At 42.5% G+C, this 18,372-nt stretch overlaps 1 protein-coding gene across 1 annotated transcript; it reads left to right on the plus strand.

Annotated features, from left to right (window-relative positions):
- On the plus strand, positions 1-17,905 carry LOC117256182 (dysbindin-like). Its single transcript, XM_033625433.2, has 4 exons — positions 1-194; positions 16,619-16,771; positions 16,862-17,005; positions 17,089-17,905. Exons 1-4 carry the CDS (start codon positions 152-154, stop codon positions 17,346-17,348), a joined length of 600 nt encoding a protein of 199 aa, XP_033481324.2. The 5' UTR covers positions 1-151; the 3' UTR covers positions 17,349-17,905.
- The last annotated feature ends 467 nt before the right edge of the window (positions 17,906-18,372 follow it).

Consider the following 18,372-nt stretch of genomic DNA (forward strand, 5'->3'; position numbering starts at 1 on the left):
AGCGTTGTGGCAGCCAGCATCAGTCACCTTGGAGCAGTCCCAGTGAGTGAGCAGAGGAGGGGTGGGAGATGGTCGGCAGCCTCTCTGCTGAACTCTCACTGATCATCTCTGATTGATTGCCTCTGATTTCTACGACTCCTCCACCAGCAACATGAGCTCCTCATCGGCCAGCCTTCACAACAAACGCCTGCCCTGTGAGTCATTTTCAAAACTTCTAAAGCTTTTAGTTCAGGTGGATATTTTTCAGATGGATCCACACATTTGCTCTATTGACACAGTTTTTTTTTATTTTTAGATGTGGAGCAGGACATTAGAGAGGAGAAAATGATTCCATATTTGGTTGTGAGAAGTTACAGCACACATACACACACACGCACACACACACACAGTTGGAACATTTAAGGCAAAGAAACAGAAACTCAAGCTACAATGAAAGTCTTTCCTGCTGTTGTCCCATTTCATGTGTCACCTTTTAACAAGTCAGAAATCTTTTTTATATTAATGTCTTAAACTTCATTCATCTTATCATGCTGTGAACTTTCCCCAGTGTGTGTGTTTATGTCAGATATAATGTAGAAGCCGGCGTGACAGTTCAGCCGGTGTGTTAAATAGATGCGTTGTGTTGATGTTGCCTGAAGTGACTGGTCCAAGTGCTGTGCCGGCCGGAAATCAGACAGGAATGTTGAATCATCACCCTGAGTAATGTCCACTAATACCAAGTGAATAGGTCACACTCTCTTCGCACAAAAACAGGGATGCATTCCCCCAAACTCACACACACACACACACACACACACACACACACTGAGGCAGGCGGGCTTGGATTAGGGCCACCACACAGCTCCAGACAAAGATCTCTTATTTCTAATGGGATTGAGCCTGCAGATCTCATCAGAGTCGACTTACTGCAGCAGGGTCTGCAGCTTGTTCCACAGACACACCAACCCAGATAGGACACACAGACCTGAAATTGAATTAGACCCAGTGAGATCAGTTTGTGATTTCATGAGGCTAAAAAGGATCAGGGCTGTGACTCCAGAGAAGACGTCTCCCATCTGTTGCTGTGCCCACAGCCTCTGTGCCTCTGTAGTCACGTTTTGATTATTGTGGAAAAGTGCCAGGGAGCGGCACGTCGGTGTGCTGTGGAGTGAGGGACTGGCCAGCTGTTGAGAGGGCGTTACAGACAGAAGGGTATTGGGTGGAGAAGGAATAGTTTCTATTCTCCGCGTATTCTTAGCTCCGTCCCCTCGGACATGACCCAGATAAGACTGAGGAGTAGATTCTGTTTAATGAGCAAATTAGAGGAGTGGAAATCCATATCATGTACTGTCTGTACCTTTAATTGAGCACACTAAGGGATACATACAGTACAGTATGTATCTCTGCTGCATTGCTCTGGTACCTAGTCATCGAAGCTTAGTGTCTGAGCCACAGGGGAACATGATGAAAAAGAAAACCATGAAACTGTGGGTGTATTTTTCCTTTACTCCCATCTCTTGTGACTTAACAGTTTTAATAGTTGGACACTTTCACTTAAAGCCTACAATTTAACACTTGGTGGATATTTTACAGGCTAATTTCAGTATATGCTATCATCAGCATATTTACCAGCCAAAACAGCGGTGGTGGTATTGTTTTCACCTTGTGAGTCTGTGTGTGTCATCATGGCAAAATGTGGTCCTGGTGACCCATATTGTTGCGGTAACTACAACAAAAGTGGTTTTGAGTGTTTTCTTAGGTATTTATGTCTGTCTGTCAGTCTGTGGACAGTTTTGACATAACCATCTAAGATGTGGTCACAAAACTCTACAGGGGTGTAACTGAGATCACAATAAACGCCAAGTTTGAACATGGGTGTGGTTCAAGCAAGGGCGCTGAAAGTAGGATTAACACTCCCCACACACACTTTATGCCCCTGGCCCACATTTGATTCAAGTTCCATATCGCAGCTGGATTATTTCTATTGCAAACCTGCAATAACAAATCTTTTGACCAACAACAGTAGGGCTGACAGATGATAAACTGTAGAGCAGAGTAATAATTCTCTGTGTGTTTGTCACTATAGTCACTAAATGTATTGTTACTGTAAAAATATTTATTATAGCCGCTTTAAATTTGAATGTTTTACACAAAGAATACATTATTTCCTAACTAAAACTTTACCCAAAGGTAGTGCAAAGAAGGCATTTAAACAGCATTTGGATTTGTATTGGAAAATTAAAATTAGTCTGGTGTCAGGCCATTAATTTAAAGGTCTGGTGTTGTGCTCAAGTGGGATCAAGCATAGAGACTTAATCTTAGAGTCAGAAAAAAGGCAACAGAAAAATGAAGTGCAGACAAAACTGACACAGCAGTAGTTGTTGTAAGTTGATATGATGTGAGTTGATTCAGGGGTGATTATTTAGGTGTTGATCAATACTTAGTGTTCGAAGATATGACTTATAAGTACTGGTACTGTCAAACGGATACAGTGTGAGGAATGTTGAACTTTTTGTTGAAAGTGAAGACATGTTAACACTTTGTTATGCTCAGAAACACCAGGAATACTAACAGGATCTTATCAATGTGAGAAAAGCACATATGGTGAGATCATTTTATTATAAACAATGCCTCGTGGCATGGCAGCACTATAAGTTAATTATATGTGTGTGTGTGTGTGTGTGTGTGTGTGTGTGTGTGTGTGTGTGATTATACTAAGCAGCCCTGCATGGATGGCTGAATAAGGTTCCCATCAATTCAACAGTCTTAAGCTGTGCAGCCCTGGGGACATTAGACCAGTTCCTCTCATTAGTTCTCTAACAAATCCTTCCACTCACTGTTCAGCTGAATCCTCCGTGTATAGACAGAGTGAACGCCTCAAGGCATACACTGAGTGTTCAGAGCCCTACACTGAAAGACAGCGGCAATCTATCGTGAACAGTCTGTAAACTACAGAGCACAAATTCACCTGTTTGGTCAGTTAATGATTTGCAGTTTGTTCACTGAGGAGCCGGGTGCTGCTGGAGGAAGGAAACATATTATTCCTCTGACTATATGACCTTTTTTTTAAATTCTCTTCCTTTACTTTGCTCTTGCTTTTGTCATGTGAATTCTTTTAGCTTGTTTTGTTTTAGTCTTACCTTATTTCTATTACTGTTTTGTTGAGTTTCATTATGTATTACTACCTTTAATGCAAATTTTACTTCTTTAATCATGTAAACCTGTGTTGAGGCAGATTCTAATTCGTCTGCCACGACTGGAAAGCACTTTGGTTCAACTCATGTTTTTTTTAAATGTGCTATATAGAAAGGTGACTTCAATTGACAATCAAAACAAAACAAAAAAGGACGGACATTAAAGCTGCCATAATAAATACCTTCATATTAAAGGGACAGTTCACCCCAAAATCAAAAATACATATTTTTCCTCTTACCTGTAGTGCTGTTTATCAGTCTGGATTGTTTTGGTGTGAGTTGCAGAGTGTTGGAGATATCGGCCGTAGAGATGTCTGTCTTTTCTCAAATATAATGGAACTAGATGGCACTCGGCTTGTGGTGCTCAAAGTGCCAAAATAATACATTTGAAAAACTCAACATCAATGCCTCTTTCCAGAAATCATGACCCGGTTACTCAAGATAATTCACAGACCTTGTTGTGAGCAGTTTCACATAGGAACTATTTTCTTTCTATTGAGCTACCCCCTCCAACCACATTGCTGTGCAGAAGGAGGTGTGCATCTATTGCTAGCTCACCTAGCACTACTGAGCTAGCTAATGTTAAAGCTCAGCCAAGGAGGACGCCATTAATGTTTACATCTCGCACAGTCATGAGCACCAGCCTCTCGTCCATGACTAGATGCACGTCTCGTTCTGTGTGGTCATATGGTTGGCGAATGCAGTTTGGTAGACAGAAAATAGTTCCTACATTAAACTGCTCCCAACAAGGTCAGTTGAGTATTTCGAATGTATTTTTTGGGTGCTTTGAGCATCACAAGCTGAGTTCCATCTAGTTCTTTTATATTCAAGAGAAGGCAGACATCTCTACACTCTGCAACTCACACAAAACAATCTAGACTGATAAACAGCACTACAGGTAAGAGGAAAGTATGTATTTTTGATTTCGGGTTGAACTGTCCCTTTCATCAATTTGGTCTAATAGAGGTTTGATAAGCCAGTAAGTAAAAGCAACTGTGTGGGTGTGCAGGGGCCATTTAAAAGCGCAATGAAGAAGAAGTCCATCAAAGGAGAATAAAGTAAAACATTGACCAAATAATAGTCAAGAATCCAGTTTTAATGTTTTTACAGTGTTTTATTAAGTTGCTCCATATTTAATGCAGGAAATAAAAGTTTAATCAAGATGAAAAGATGAAAGCATGTAGGTTCATAATTATTCTTAGAGCCTACATTTACACCAAATATGAAACAAAAATAGTTCAGCTGTAATATTATAAATAAATCACACATTCTTTTGGTGAGTATGATGACATGAAGTAATGATTTAGTCTCTCTCTGGACAGTCAGGGCTGTGATAAACCATGATAAAATAGTGTTTAGTTTTTTATAGCCGGCATCATCTGCGGGCCGCCTTGCCTCAGCCTCAGCAAACAGAGGAGTGCTGTCTGAGACACTGTGTTGAGTTAAAGCAAACATTCCTACAGTTCTCCCAGCTGACGTGAAAATAGCCTTAAATCCTCCCTCACAAACGCGGGGAGAGGCAGCTGCTCCAGGAAGAACAGGAAGCTGCGTGAGTGTTGAAGTGATTGCAATGTGAGAAGTCAGCATGTGAGGATTTAATGGGGAAAGAATAGTTTCCCTCTTTGTCTCAGAGAGCACTAACCACGACCCCTACAGAGAGGATGTACTCGGTTAACCTTCACTAGATGATTGAATGTTTTAATTACAGATTTAATCATTAGTATCAGTGTTGTCTGTCAGTTGAAAGCCTCTCCAAGTGTTCCTTTGCACCCACTGACACAATTTTCTTTATTAAAAGGCCTTGTTACTTCATCTGTAATGATTTATCCACCAGGTTTTATTGCACTTTTTAGCATTAATTATCTTACTCATGCAGAGCTTTTAGCATTAATGGCTGGTTGGATTGTTTGAATAATATTTAATAATCTCAGTCTATTGTTCATTAATAGCTATTCTGGATAAAAGGATTTGTAAATGTAGGAAAAGTACTGTTCTGTTCACAGCTGGTGAACCCCACAGTGTTGATCAGAACTGATGACAGTCTGCTTGTGGGTTTATGGAGGGCAGTGGGACACTGACCTACAAACAGCAAACAGTCCCATTGTCAGTCGAGCAAAGTTCAGTCAGGAGGGAAGGGAGGAGAGGGTTAACACTGATGTCATTGTTGTCCGGACGGACTGGGCTGATGGGGCTGGACACTGCTTTGTTCCAGCGAAAACAGACAGATCTAATATGCAAATGCACACACACACACACACACACACACACACACACACATGCAGTGAAATATAGACCAGACCAGACCAACAGCTGCCATAAATAATTTACTGACCTTGCAACTGGAGCCCAGTAAATGGCAGCTTTTTGGAGATAGAATACAGATTTTTGGGGAACCAAAAATAAAAGTGTGAGACAGAGCAAGTGCATATTCCCCAAAGATATTATTGTCCACTGTGGCCATGTGTCTGTTCCACTTTAAATGAAAGCAATATGTGTTGTGTGGAATGAGAAAAGATACGAGCCAGTAATGTGATGAAACTGCAAAATAGAAAAGTGAGAAACATGAGGAGTAACTTAACTCTGCTGAGGATGTGTTAACACACAACATCACCTTTTTGATGTTAGTGATAAACTTCTTGTAATGAGATCACACCAGCTGTGGAACAGCAATCTGAGACTTAGAGGCCTAAACACACCAAACTGACATCAAAGAACAAGTTGCAACAAAGGCTGATTGTTGTGTCGCTTCATGTTGTCTGTGCCAAAAAGTTTCACTGAACACACCACAAAGACAACAGCCAACTGGCACGCATGTTCTGCATTTATGTGTAGAGAGGAAATTACTTTCTACACCAGCAGATGGCAATAGTCTGTATTTGCCATTTAAAAAGGGAAACTGAAAGACTGAGAGAACAGATTCAAGATGCTAGTTAGCCAGTTAGCACATTAATAGTCTGAGTGGGCGGAAGTTCGCTGCATAGATCAGCCTCTCATTGGGCGGAACGAGCCACCCGCTCAAGTCCCGCCCTACCACCTCCGGTTGTGTAGCAGTTTTCAACCATTTTCAACACGTCCTTTACTAACTTTTGTTGTGTTTGATCTTGTGTGGATGTAGCCATTTTTCTGCCATGGTTCGCGTCCTGTAGGCGATATTTTTGTGGGTGTGTTACACCAAAACCTGTTTCCCCCCGGCAATATTTTTGCAAGCGCACCGTTGCTGTGGCACCGCCCAGAACGATTGTGATTGGTTGAAAGAAATACAAGCGTTTTTTTTTCTCCAATCTTAAAGTGAGAGTTGGCCCAGCCAGACCTTTCTTTTCTTGAGAAAGGTCTGGTGAGAGAGACTAGCACATTAACAACACAATCTAAGAACAAAGCATACTTATCGTGTGTCAGTGAACTATAACACAAACCATCACAAAATGTTTCGGCTAAAGAGCTTAATGGCAAAAGAAAAATAACCTTACCTTAAATAACAAGTTTGTTTCGGTCTACCTCACTCTTGACATAAGCTGTTTGTTTACGTTCCTCACTTCAGTTTCTCTTGTCATGTACTGAACTGAACCTGCAATCAGGGTGATTTCATTCATCGATGGGCTACGCCGTCACCATCACTGATTCAACATGCTGAATCAGCCAAGAAAAAGCTTCTGTACTTCCTACCCCCTACTTCCAGCCCCTTGCTCCGACCGCAACCATCTTCAGTCTCCGCCTTCATTTTGATCTAGAGAGCTACACCCCTGGAAAGCTTCATGATTGCATCTTGCTTTTATATTTGTGATGCTATTGGTGTGACAAAATCTGTCCACAGACAGATGAATAGATGAACAGACAGACAGACCTGGCAAAATACCTCCTAACCACTTAAGTGGTAGTCCCTGCTACTTTAGGTGTCTCGAGGACCACATTTTACATGATGGCACACACACACACACACACACACACATACACACACAGACTCGCAAGATAATAACAATTAGCATTGCATGTAGAGGGCCATCTCTACTCTTGCTGTTAGAGAGCAGGATACATCTTCTACCTGTAGCCAACCAGCTGCTCCACCATCCTTCATGACCACTGAGACACCATTAATTACTGTAACAGCCTCAGCAAAGAGACTGATCCTCTAATGATCAGCTGTGGACTGTTAACAGCCTGCTGCTGCTGCTGCTGCTGCTGCTGGGGTCAATGTTGTGCTGGAAGGTACGGAGGAGATTCTCTGTAAAAATAACAAGACATCCTCTTTAACTAATGAGCCCGAACAGAATCCCTCCACTCTATCCTCTCTCTATAACCCACATCCTTCTGTTGACGAACTTCTGGCTTACCTCTCTCCCATCATACTCTAGATTTTTCAAGGCATCCTCATCTTAATTTTTAGCCTTTCTGCAAGTGTGTCTCTCCTCCCTGACCTTTCCCCCACTCTTACTGCTGCCTTTCTGTGTTTACAGCCACTCACCTCCTTCTTCCACCCCTTCTCTTGCCCTGTATGTCTTGGGAACCCATCTATGTGAAATAAAATCTCTCTTAGATAAAAGTGTCTGGGTGGAAAGGTCAGCCAGTCTATTGGTTGTGGCCTCTGCCCAAACAAGTGTCACCTCACAGTTTCACATCTGTCCTAGTGTTTAGGAGGGAGCGATGTTGTCTATTTACTCATTTTTATATTTAAGAATTTGTTTATGTATTTATTTACAGATGGTTAAGTCATTTTTGAGAGTCTTATTTACTCAAAGATCAGGGAAAACACTTTTTTTTGGCTCAAATCACTGACATCACAGCACTTGAGGCTTTTTCTAGGCAGCCTGCTATTTAAATCTGATGGTGGGATGGCTGAGGCAACACATGGAAGCATGTACCACCACCACAGCCATTTAAACTGGGATGATGACCTCATCCATTTGTACAAGAAAACCACTTCTCAGAAAAACAGCCTTGGCTTAGATGAATAGACTCAAGCTGAGAGCCTGGCAAACTGCTCCATAATCAAAGCAGAGGAGGAAGCGATGGTTCCCACTGGGGTTTCTGTTTAACTACTGTTTACTGAGGGGTTACATCCAGAGCTGCTCCTTCAACCAGCGAGTGTAAAAACAACTGGATCATCTGAAGAGCCAGTTTCCTCTGCGCCGTTCTGCCCTGACCTTCTCTTTACCCGCCACAGGGGAGTCTGGTCGTTTAGCACAGTGATGGGTTAATGGCAGCCTGTGTGCAACACCGTGCCCTCTTATCCCTTCAATTAGCCTTCAGATTGATGCATTGCCACTGCTGTTTGTGCAGTTGGTGCTTCTAAATCAGCGCTTCGGGTCCCATCCTCAAAAATGTGACAGTGGAAAGAGATGATATGCAGAAGTAGACAGATACAGAAAGTGACCTGATTCATGATGTTTGTGGTTTCCTTTCTATTAGAAAATATGTAGGCTAGTCAAGATGAAGACAGTAGAGCATTGAACAATTTGGCTATCATCATGTGGGGATGATGCATTATGTCTGCAGGGTCTGCTGAGAAGTCATGACACAATTTTCACGGGAATTTGATTTAAGAAAAAAAACAATGGGGAATTTAACAAATATGTCATTGTTATAAAGAATTTTACTCCACTAAACAAATTAAAGGCTGAGATTAGGTGTGTTCACCCTCAGCTACATCCAAAATGATTTCCTGTAAATGGCATCATGACTAAGGAGTGCAGGCCAGTCCCGTTCCCTTACATCTGAGCCTTTGTCCGTCTCTGAATGGGCTCTTTCTCTCTCTGCCCCCTGAGCGGAGGATCTGGGTTTGTCTTTATGTGGGGAGGCAGAGTGGCACGCATACACGTCCGGCTCGCTCTGTCTGTGTCTATCTTTCTGTCTGTCCCAGTCATTCTGCATGTCCAGCTGGTTCTGCACCCTGATCTATGACCCTTTTCTTTCTTTAGTCCCTGAGTGCTCAGAGGAAGGAAGGAGGGTAGACAGACGAGCACAGAGAGAGAACGTTTAACAGAAAGAAGGATAAAAAAAAGAGACAGACAGAAAGAAATACAGACAGACATAAAGCAAAAACAGAGACAGAGGACAAAAAGAAACAGAAAGAAGGATAGAAGGAGAGACAGAAAGGCAAAAAGAGCAACACATTCTCACTCCAGCCTTGGTCATGGACTTTCCATGTCCACACACGACGTGCAAGGTACCCTGGGTGCATTGGTTGTTGAAGTTCTGGGACACCGTGTGAAGTTCTGTCTGTTACATGCATTGTCTTTTTTCAAAATACACTTCCTTTTTCACAGGAAATTTAATGTTTATATACAGTCTCCTTAAAATTAAATGCACTATATTTGACATTTGTTTTCCTTAAACAACAGACACACATGGTTGAGTTTAGGCAACAAAAGGAAGTGGTTAGGTTTAGGAAAAAAGAACAAGGTTTGGCTTTAGAACCTTACGGGACGTGGGCACCGATCCCTCGGGTGAGGATGGGCGTTTGCTGGATACATTGCAGCACCCCTCCCACCCGCCCCCCTCGGACTTTTGCCACCTTAACTTTCATCCTTGTCCTGCTGCATTTTCCCCTGACATTGGTGGGCACCGTTTAACTATAATGGCAACTGGCCGTGTATCATGCCGACGTTAAAGGTCGCCTGTTTTTGGTTGGTTTCTGACGCTGCAAGTCACTGCCCAAGTGCCGGATTTCGAGGAAAGAAACCAGGCTCAAAAGAGAGAGAAATATGAAACCAACAGAAAGATAGACAAAAAGACAGAAAAGAGACAGAAAAGAGACAAAAAAGAGACATAAAAATTTGAGAAAAAAAAGACAGCAAAGACAGAAAACAGCTAGAAATGGAGAGACAGAGAACAAGATAGACAAAACATGACATACAAAAAGGATAGAAAGGGAGAGAAAGACAGAAAATGCAGAAAGAGAGACAGATGAAACCTAGTCTCGCTACCAGACAATCAGAGATCTCCGCCTTCTGATAGTCTGGGGACACTCCTTTCTAAAGTGTGTTTAACACACCGGCGAAAACGGTCGTCAACAAAGCAACACCTCTTGCATTTTTGAAAAGGACACGCCCTCCCGGAAATGTGCGCTCCCCCTTTTCTCGTCTGCAAGGACACAAACACACAGAGAGCTTGAAAATAGATGCCGAGAGATTTAACTCCGTTTCATCAAACGTGTGCTCAGTCCACAAGATTGTGGAAATGAAGGACTTACAGCGACTTGAGTCATTTTGTACCGCTACACGTGTTTCTAGTCGGACTATGTTTACGAGGACAAGAGTTCAGTGAGCCACCAAAGGACCGCCCTGCGGATTTACTATTGGTTCTGCAACACAGGGAGTTTTTTTAAACTCTGAAATTGTATCCGCCCATCTAAACACAAACTCAGGGAGAAAGTCATCAGTCTTTAGGTAAGCAAAGCGTCTAAAGACTGGAGGGCAAAGGGAAAGACAGACAGAGATACCAGAAGAGAGACAAAGACTGATAATACAAAAAGAGACAGAAAATGGGACAAGGAACACCCAGAAACAGAGAGAAATAGAGAGACAGTAAAAGGCAAAAAAATAAAACGAGAGAAAGAAATACAGAAAGGACACAGAGGAAGAGACAGACAAAAGAAGAAAGAATCATCAGCTCAGGCGTGCAGGTTGTTTATCTCTCGAGCAGCCACAGGCCCTTCAGACATCTTGTGGTGTGAAACTAAAGACTTTGGGTTGTGGCGGGGCAGCAGCAGACTAGACATGTGATCTCATCATCAGTGGACACTGTGGCCAGGCATTTCTTGTGAAAGGAGATTTTCCCGTGTGAGCGATTTCACTGAGCAGAGGTCACCGAGGTTGGCGGCGGCCAGGGAAGCCATATTGATCAATGTGATTCAGTGGAAAAAAAGAACAGGATAGGGAAGCAAAATCAATGTGAGGATATACATCTGGAGCAACCTTTAGCTGCTCACAGGCCTCAGCCTTTAAGTAGAAACAATCAATGCTGTGATCAGTCAGTGTTTAACTGAGTGGGAGAAACCTCCAGGATAAGCAATTTGTATAAACCTGTAGCTCGTAATGCAGAGCGTAATTTTCAGACACGCTGTTTAAGTCCTGTCTTGAAAGAATAGAAAGCGTAGTCATTCACCCAGCACAAATCCAGTGTTTTGTTTGACATGATGTCCTCGGCTGGTCACATTGAACAAGGAGCTCTTTTCATTTAAACACACATGTCAAACAGCAGCTCCTGATTGTGACTGACGTCTTGCTTTGTCAGCCCTGCTCCCTTTGCTTCTGGAAGACTCTGTAGACGACAGTGTTTCTGATTGTGTAACAGTGCAAGGAGAGGAGAGCGTCGCACACTCACAGCCGCAGACATCTACACAAAGACAGAACTGCTGTAGAGACAAAATCCCATAAAGATGACTGGCACATGATAAACAACGTCTAATCATTCACATGCCATCACAGGGTGTCACTTTTCTGATGGAAGGATGTAGCTATGAAGGAGAGGTTGGACCCTGTGACTGGCTGCACTGTCAGACTCCTTCATTGCATCATTGTAATCAGTTACATCACCTCCTACAGTGGACACTCTACCTGTATGGTAAAGAGCTGAGATGGAAATTACTTAAAGGGGAAGCGCACCAATTTTACACATCAAAGTCTATTTTCAGGTCTTAGAGAGGCTCCAGAGGGAGCTGCTCAAAATCTGATAAATGGACTTAAGTGATGTCACTTGAGTCACACTGGCTACTTGTTTGAGAATGAAAAACATCTGATCTTGGGATGTGGAGTTAGAAAGAAGTGACCTTACCGGACCTCTGTAGCCCGCTCCTCATCTCTACTTGTAACACATTCTCACTTTGACCTTGTCACATATTGACGTTTTGGTCATGGACTTTCCACGTCCACATACAACGTGCAAGGTACCATGTTGGTTGTTGCTGGGACACCGTAGGCATTTCTCAATCTGTGTTGTTGCCTGTACTTGTGTCTCTGTGGACTTCTGAAACGTCATCAGTCGCAGCCCAGGTACTGTTCCAATTCAAAGTCCGCATCCAGCCAAGTACAGTCCAAATGCCAGGATGTGAACTTGCTCTGCCCGTTCCATCGGGGATGCATCGGGAGGTGACTTATGTGGACTTTTGACAGCCAGGTATCCCAGAATGCATTTCTCACAGACTAGCAGCAATGGCAGCCGTCATTGGGAATTTTTACTACTGAGTCAAACTTGCCATAGTCTCGCTACCAGACAATCAGAGATCTCCGCCTTCTGATAGTCTGGGGACACTCCTTTCTAAAGTGTGTTTAACACACCGGCGAAAACGGCCGGCAACAAAGCAACACCTCTTGCATTTTTGAAAAGGACACGCCTTCTCGGAAATGTGTGCTCCCCCTTTTCTCGTCCGCAAGGAAACAAACACACAGAGAGCTTGAAAATGGATGCCGAGAGATTAAACTCCGTTTTATCAAACATGTGCTCATCCGTGAAGAAAATATTTTTTCCAGCGGATGTCTTAGTTACAACATGATTGAGCTAACTGGAGTAGTTTCATGTCGTATCCGACAACGGGAGGCTTTTAACAGATGACGTCCGTTAGCTTTGCTGCTAGTGTTAGCTGTCCCTGTCAACTGATGCTTTCTAGACATCGTGATTTCCCAAAACTGAATAAATACCACACATAGCAACACAAAACTGCTTTGCTAGCTCAATCATGTTGTAACTAAGATATCCGCTGGAAAAGATATTTTTTTCACGGACCGTTTAATGAGTTATTACCTATTACAGACACCGCTAACGGCTAACAGGGCTAACAGGGCTAACAGCTAATGGTTAGCCCAGCTAAACGTGCACACATAAATAGTAATGTTTGTTCAATCATTGTGTTTATAGACTTTACAAACATCGGATTAGTCTAAATGGTGATACAGTGATGTGAAAAATGTGGTACATAGGCTATATATATATATATATATATATAGCTAAAAGCTCTGCTGGTTTTCTACCCGGACTATAGAGGGAATCGCCGTGTTGTTTACAAGGCGATTGCCTCTATAGTCCGGCCGGACGGATGAGTCATGGCCTTGTAAAAGATTATGTTTGTTTCTATTAGTTGGCGAGAATGTGTCGCCGCAAACGCGACAAACACCCACTAACTTTGACGGCGTTTTCTGCAAGCACGGCTGAGCCATTTTGTACCGCTACACGTGTTTCTAGTGGGACTATGTTTACAAGCATAAGAGTTCAGTGAGCCACCGAAGGACCGTCCTGCAGATTTACTATTGGTTCTGCAATGTAGGGAGTTTTTTAAACTCTGAAATTGTATCCGCTCATGTAAACACAAAATCAGGGAGAAAGTCATCAGTCTTTAGTTAAGCAAAGCGTCTAAAGACTGACTTGTGAGTCTAAACTTGCCAAGTCCAAACTCCCAAATGTGCAAGTCTGAACTTGAAGTACTTGGTATTGAGAAACGCCTCGTGTCAGGTTGTTTCAAGATACACAAGTTTTCACAGGGAATTTACGTCAGTCCTTCAACAACAAACACACATGGTTAGGGTTAGGCAACAAAACTGCTTATTTAGGGTACGGATAGGATCATGGTTGACATTAGTCACGTCAGTCGACTCATGTGACCAACGGTGACTTAGTTTTACACATGAAACAAGCACCATTCTTCTGAGTCAAAGTCATGTGCTTGTTGGACCCAACCACCTCTGCTCTTGTGTGCCTCTCAAATGTCCAGTAACGATGTGGATGGGTTTACATTGCAGTTAGTTAAAAGCCCAGTGTGTCTCATTGACTCTAAAGGGTGCACTGTGTGTCCATATCTGATGCAGAGGGCCGCTGCCCAAGGTGTGTTTTTTGATGCCCTGGGGGTGATATTAGGCTGGACAGACCAGAGAAAGCCATATGATGCTGATTTATCATAACATTCTATTTATTCTGCTGGTTTAAAGAAACTTACCAGTAACCACCTTGTTATGATCACTGACCGTGTGTCCACTGACAGAATTATACAAAATATGAATATTATATTAAAGTAAATAAGCACCATTGTGAGCAACACAAGACGGGACATAGTCATGCTTTATTGATTGTTCATCTACTATTTCAGCCCCATGATTTGAACCAAACACATACAGTAACAGTATGGTCACTGTGTCAGGGTATATGTTGTCAGCTTATCGCTTTTTCCTGTCAGTTTGCTGGTAGATGTTTGTGTTTTCAGTCTATGGGGAATCTGGGTTCTGTCTATGCACATATACTGTATGCCTGTAGGTGCTGTCAGCCGGCCCTGCGGTTTGAGTCGTCCTCTTCTCCTTTTCCCTCCAAAGCTGTCTGCCTATCTGATCCCAGAGCCAGTGAAGTCCGTGTACCCAGGAGGCAGGCTGTCAAACAGGGCAGAGCAGAGCTGCAGTGACAGGCGCGTGTCCTTCTGTCACCACAGATATGTGCCTGGACACGACTCGTGGGGAGGACTGTGCTGACGCAGCACTCTGAGGATGGAAGCCTGTTGCTGCTTTTAGCCAACACCTTCATTTTGGGGGGTTTATCCTGACTGCAGCAGTTATTAAGTTATGACTGTAGTTCATTATGAGACAGGTTAGGAGTCTCTTCATATTGTCAGAGACAACAGAGAATCCCTGGAATCCTTTCTTCTCATTGTAAACATCCTGAGCTTAGTGGCTTTCCACTCTCCATCACACAGTGGTGTATTTATAGAGCTGCTGTGACTGAAGCTCTCAACACAGGCCAGATAATCTTCACATTATTCCCAGGTTAGAAATGGGCTGAAAGCCTCATCCAATTAGCCCAGTCCCTGCCTGCAGGTTGTAATAGCTTCGCAAAACTCAAGTCACTGACTCATGCAACATATCGATTCTGAGTCAAGAGGGAAACAGAATGAAAATGCACCTAAAGGTCCAGTATGTAGGATTTATGGGGATATATTTGCAGAAATTGTATATGATATTCAATAAGAATCATGAGTTGTTTATATCTACAAATGGAGTGGATCCTCCTCCACATTGTCCGCTATGTTGTTCTACAGTAGCCCAGAACAGACAAATCAAACACTGGCTCTAGACAAGGCCCTTCACGTTTTCACTTCAGCCACTGTAGTTCTCCTACATACTTTCACCTTCACTGTGTCAGTTTCAGTTCCACAACTTCACCACTAGATGTCACTAGATCCCACACACTGGACCTTTAACAGTAATAAAAGACTGCAACATTTGTCAGTGCATGCTCAGAGTATGTGCTGAAAGATGCAAAAAATAAAATTAAAGCATATAGGTTTCTTGCAGAGAATTAGATAATCACTCTCATACTGTATGTGTCTACAAAGTAAATATGAAGCTCCGGTTTAGTTTTGATCAGCACAAAGACTGGAAACGGGGAAACAGCTCACTGGGCTCTGTCCACCTACCAGAGCCTCTAAAGCTCATAGTTAAAATGTTATACATCATGCAAAGTCTCAGACATTTCCAGTATTTCCCCTCTCCTCACTCCTCCCGCACTCACACTGCTGCAGTTCAGCCCTCCACTCACACTTGCACTCAGCTTTATTACAATGATGCTGATGAGGGGGAAAATGGGATCGCATGGTATCTCAAACAAGATTAACGTAGTGAAGGGCCTGACAGCTTGCTTTTGCAAATCAATCTGTGGATCTGTGGGCATTAAGTAAATGTGCAGGCTTATGAGCGTTCTCATAACAGTTTGCTTTGTCAGAGAAAGTAGCATGTTAGTGGGATGAATCAAAATTCAATATGAGTGAAAGGAAAATAGAGACAAGTAGAGTTTACAGCTAAGATATCTTTGCATTTAAAATAACTTTCTTTTCCTCTAAGTGCAGAGTCATTATGGGTTGATATGAATGTGTACATATATGGATTTGCTCATCTGTAAGTGTGTGTATGTATATGTGTGCACATATTTGTATGTATGTAGATTTTGTTGTGTAAGGATTCTCCCTTAGTTGTTTATTTAAACCCCTATTTTCTCCTTTTTGTTTATTTTTGTATTTATTTTTAAAATGTATTTTAAGTGTCTGGTTGGCACTTATTTAACACCTTTGTTTATCTACATTATTGAAAAAACTAATAAATGAAAATAACAAAAAAAGTAACAATGATATAACATATCAATTGTGATATATGGGACTTTTCATCATGTCTCCATAAGTCCATAAAAAATGCATTCCACCTCCTTATGTCGCTCACTTAAAGCTCAATGTCTCCCCCTTCTGGCTACCAACATTTGACCCCTGTGTGACTGTAAATGTGTCCCAAAATACTGTGTGTGTCACATTATACAAACACCAGGTGACCAACCTCTAGAGTGAGGAGCTAGTCTATGAAATCTTGTATTGTGTTTGTTTGGAACACAGCCTTTCATGTTCTCCTGCCTCAAAACTCCAGGTATCAGGTGTAAAACTTTACCTGGGCTGGTATCTAACTTCCTGTACTTCCTGTTGTGATTGCCAGCGGAGAGCGAGCGAGGCCAGAGGCTCCCAGATGTGGACGCAGCACAGCAACTCAAGTTGAGAGAGCGACAGCGTTTCTTTGAGGAGGTCTTCCAGCATGATGTAGACGCCTACCTGTCCTCGGCGCACCTTTGTATCCGAGACTATAAGAGACGTGAGTTGGAGAGGTGTCATTAAAAAAAACCATGAACAAATGCAGGTTTATACAGAAACATGTCATTTCATTACTTCCCCTCTCCTGCAGCTCCAATTGGCAGCATCTCGTCTATGGAGGTGAACATAGACTTGCTGGATCAAATGGAGCTGATTGACATTTCTGACCAAGAGGCCTTGGATGTCTTCTTAAGCTCTGGGGGAGAGGAGGGGGTGCTGACCTCCCCGCTGCCAGGTATGGAAACCATGAAACAGCACAGAGATTAACACACGCTTCACATTGACATCCCTAACAATAATTTTGTATCTGACTTACAGTCCAAGGAAACAACAACAATGAGCAAGTCATCAGTAACGGACTCTTTCGACACGTCCTCGAGGGTCTTGATGCCAAGTCCCGCATGTCCTCCACATCTTCTAACTCCTCCTATGACAGCCAGACCACCAACCCCAACGGAGGAGACACCCCCGAAGTGAGGTCAGACGATGAGGAAACACAGACCAGCACAGTTAAGAGAAGAGCCACGCCTCCAGAGATAGAGACTGTGAAAAGTCAGATGTCATCATTGTCTTCATAGAATGCACCGTCCACACGATAGATTTCCACCTGCAGCTCGGGAGTTGACACCTCAGCCAAAGGGGTGAAGAGTGGACTGAGAGGCCTCTCAGCTGCGACTGTCTTCCACACACTAGCTCTCATCACTGCTTTCAACCTGTTCTTTTGATTTATGAGTTGTATGTTCTGTGTGTGTTTTGGGGGTGCAGACCATGAACTGTAAATATGGAGGTTTCCTATGAATTCTCACCCCTTTCCATTCATGTTTTGGCACGTTTTGTCAGACAAGTTTGATCCCGTTTCTGAGCTCACAGGGCTTCTTGTAGTTGATGAGTGGTAGAATTTTGTACAGTATTAACACAAACCAGGACAGTAGAGCAGTAACTGAAAATAATAAAATGATACTTGGATCATTTAAGATAAATTTGGCAATAGAAAGCTTAATTCCATTAAATGTACTGTTTTTGAAAGCAACACACTTGTCCTGCCAATGGAAGTTCTCAGTTTTATAGCTCCAATTTTAAATAAGCTCTAACAAGATGTCTTTGTTTTAACAATAAAGGAAGAGATGAAAATGTGTTCATGTGTTTCTAATAATCAATTAAACAGATTATGGTTATGTAATGTACACAAGTGCTTAGCTGCATCTACAGAGCAATAAAAAATGACGCTTCAGGGAAAGTTTGAGAATGTTACAACCAGAACCTGTAGGGCAGCCTCATTACAAGCCTTCAAACAATTTCACATCCTGAGACCATAAGATATGTTAAATCACAAGACTCAAAGAGAGAAAAAGTGAAAAGACATTATCTCATTATCAGCAGTCTCAGGAGAAACTATTTTGAGAACATAATTTTGCAAGCTACCAATTACTTCACACTGGGAGAAGCTGAACTACAACTTAGAAAAAGTAGTTCAAACTACTTTGTTGATGTGCTGCAAAAATATTCCAAAGTATTTTACAAAAAAGTCACTAATGCATTACCTGACATGCCTTCACAGTGCTCAGGATGAAAGAAAAAGTTGACAGTGTGGATAAAAGGGGG

The sequence above is a fragment of the Epinephelus lanceolatus genome, chromosome 1 (genome assembly GCF_041903045.1).
Source record: "Epinephelus lanceolatus isolate andai-2023 chromosome 1, ASM4190304v1, whole genome shotgun sequence".
Classification (NCBI taxonomy): Eukaryota; Metazoa; Chordata; class Actinopteri; order Perciformes; family Serranidae; genus Epinephelus; species Epinephelus lanceolatus.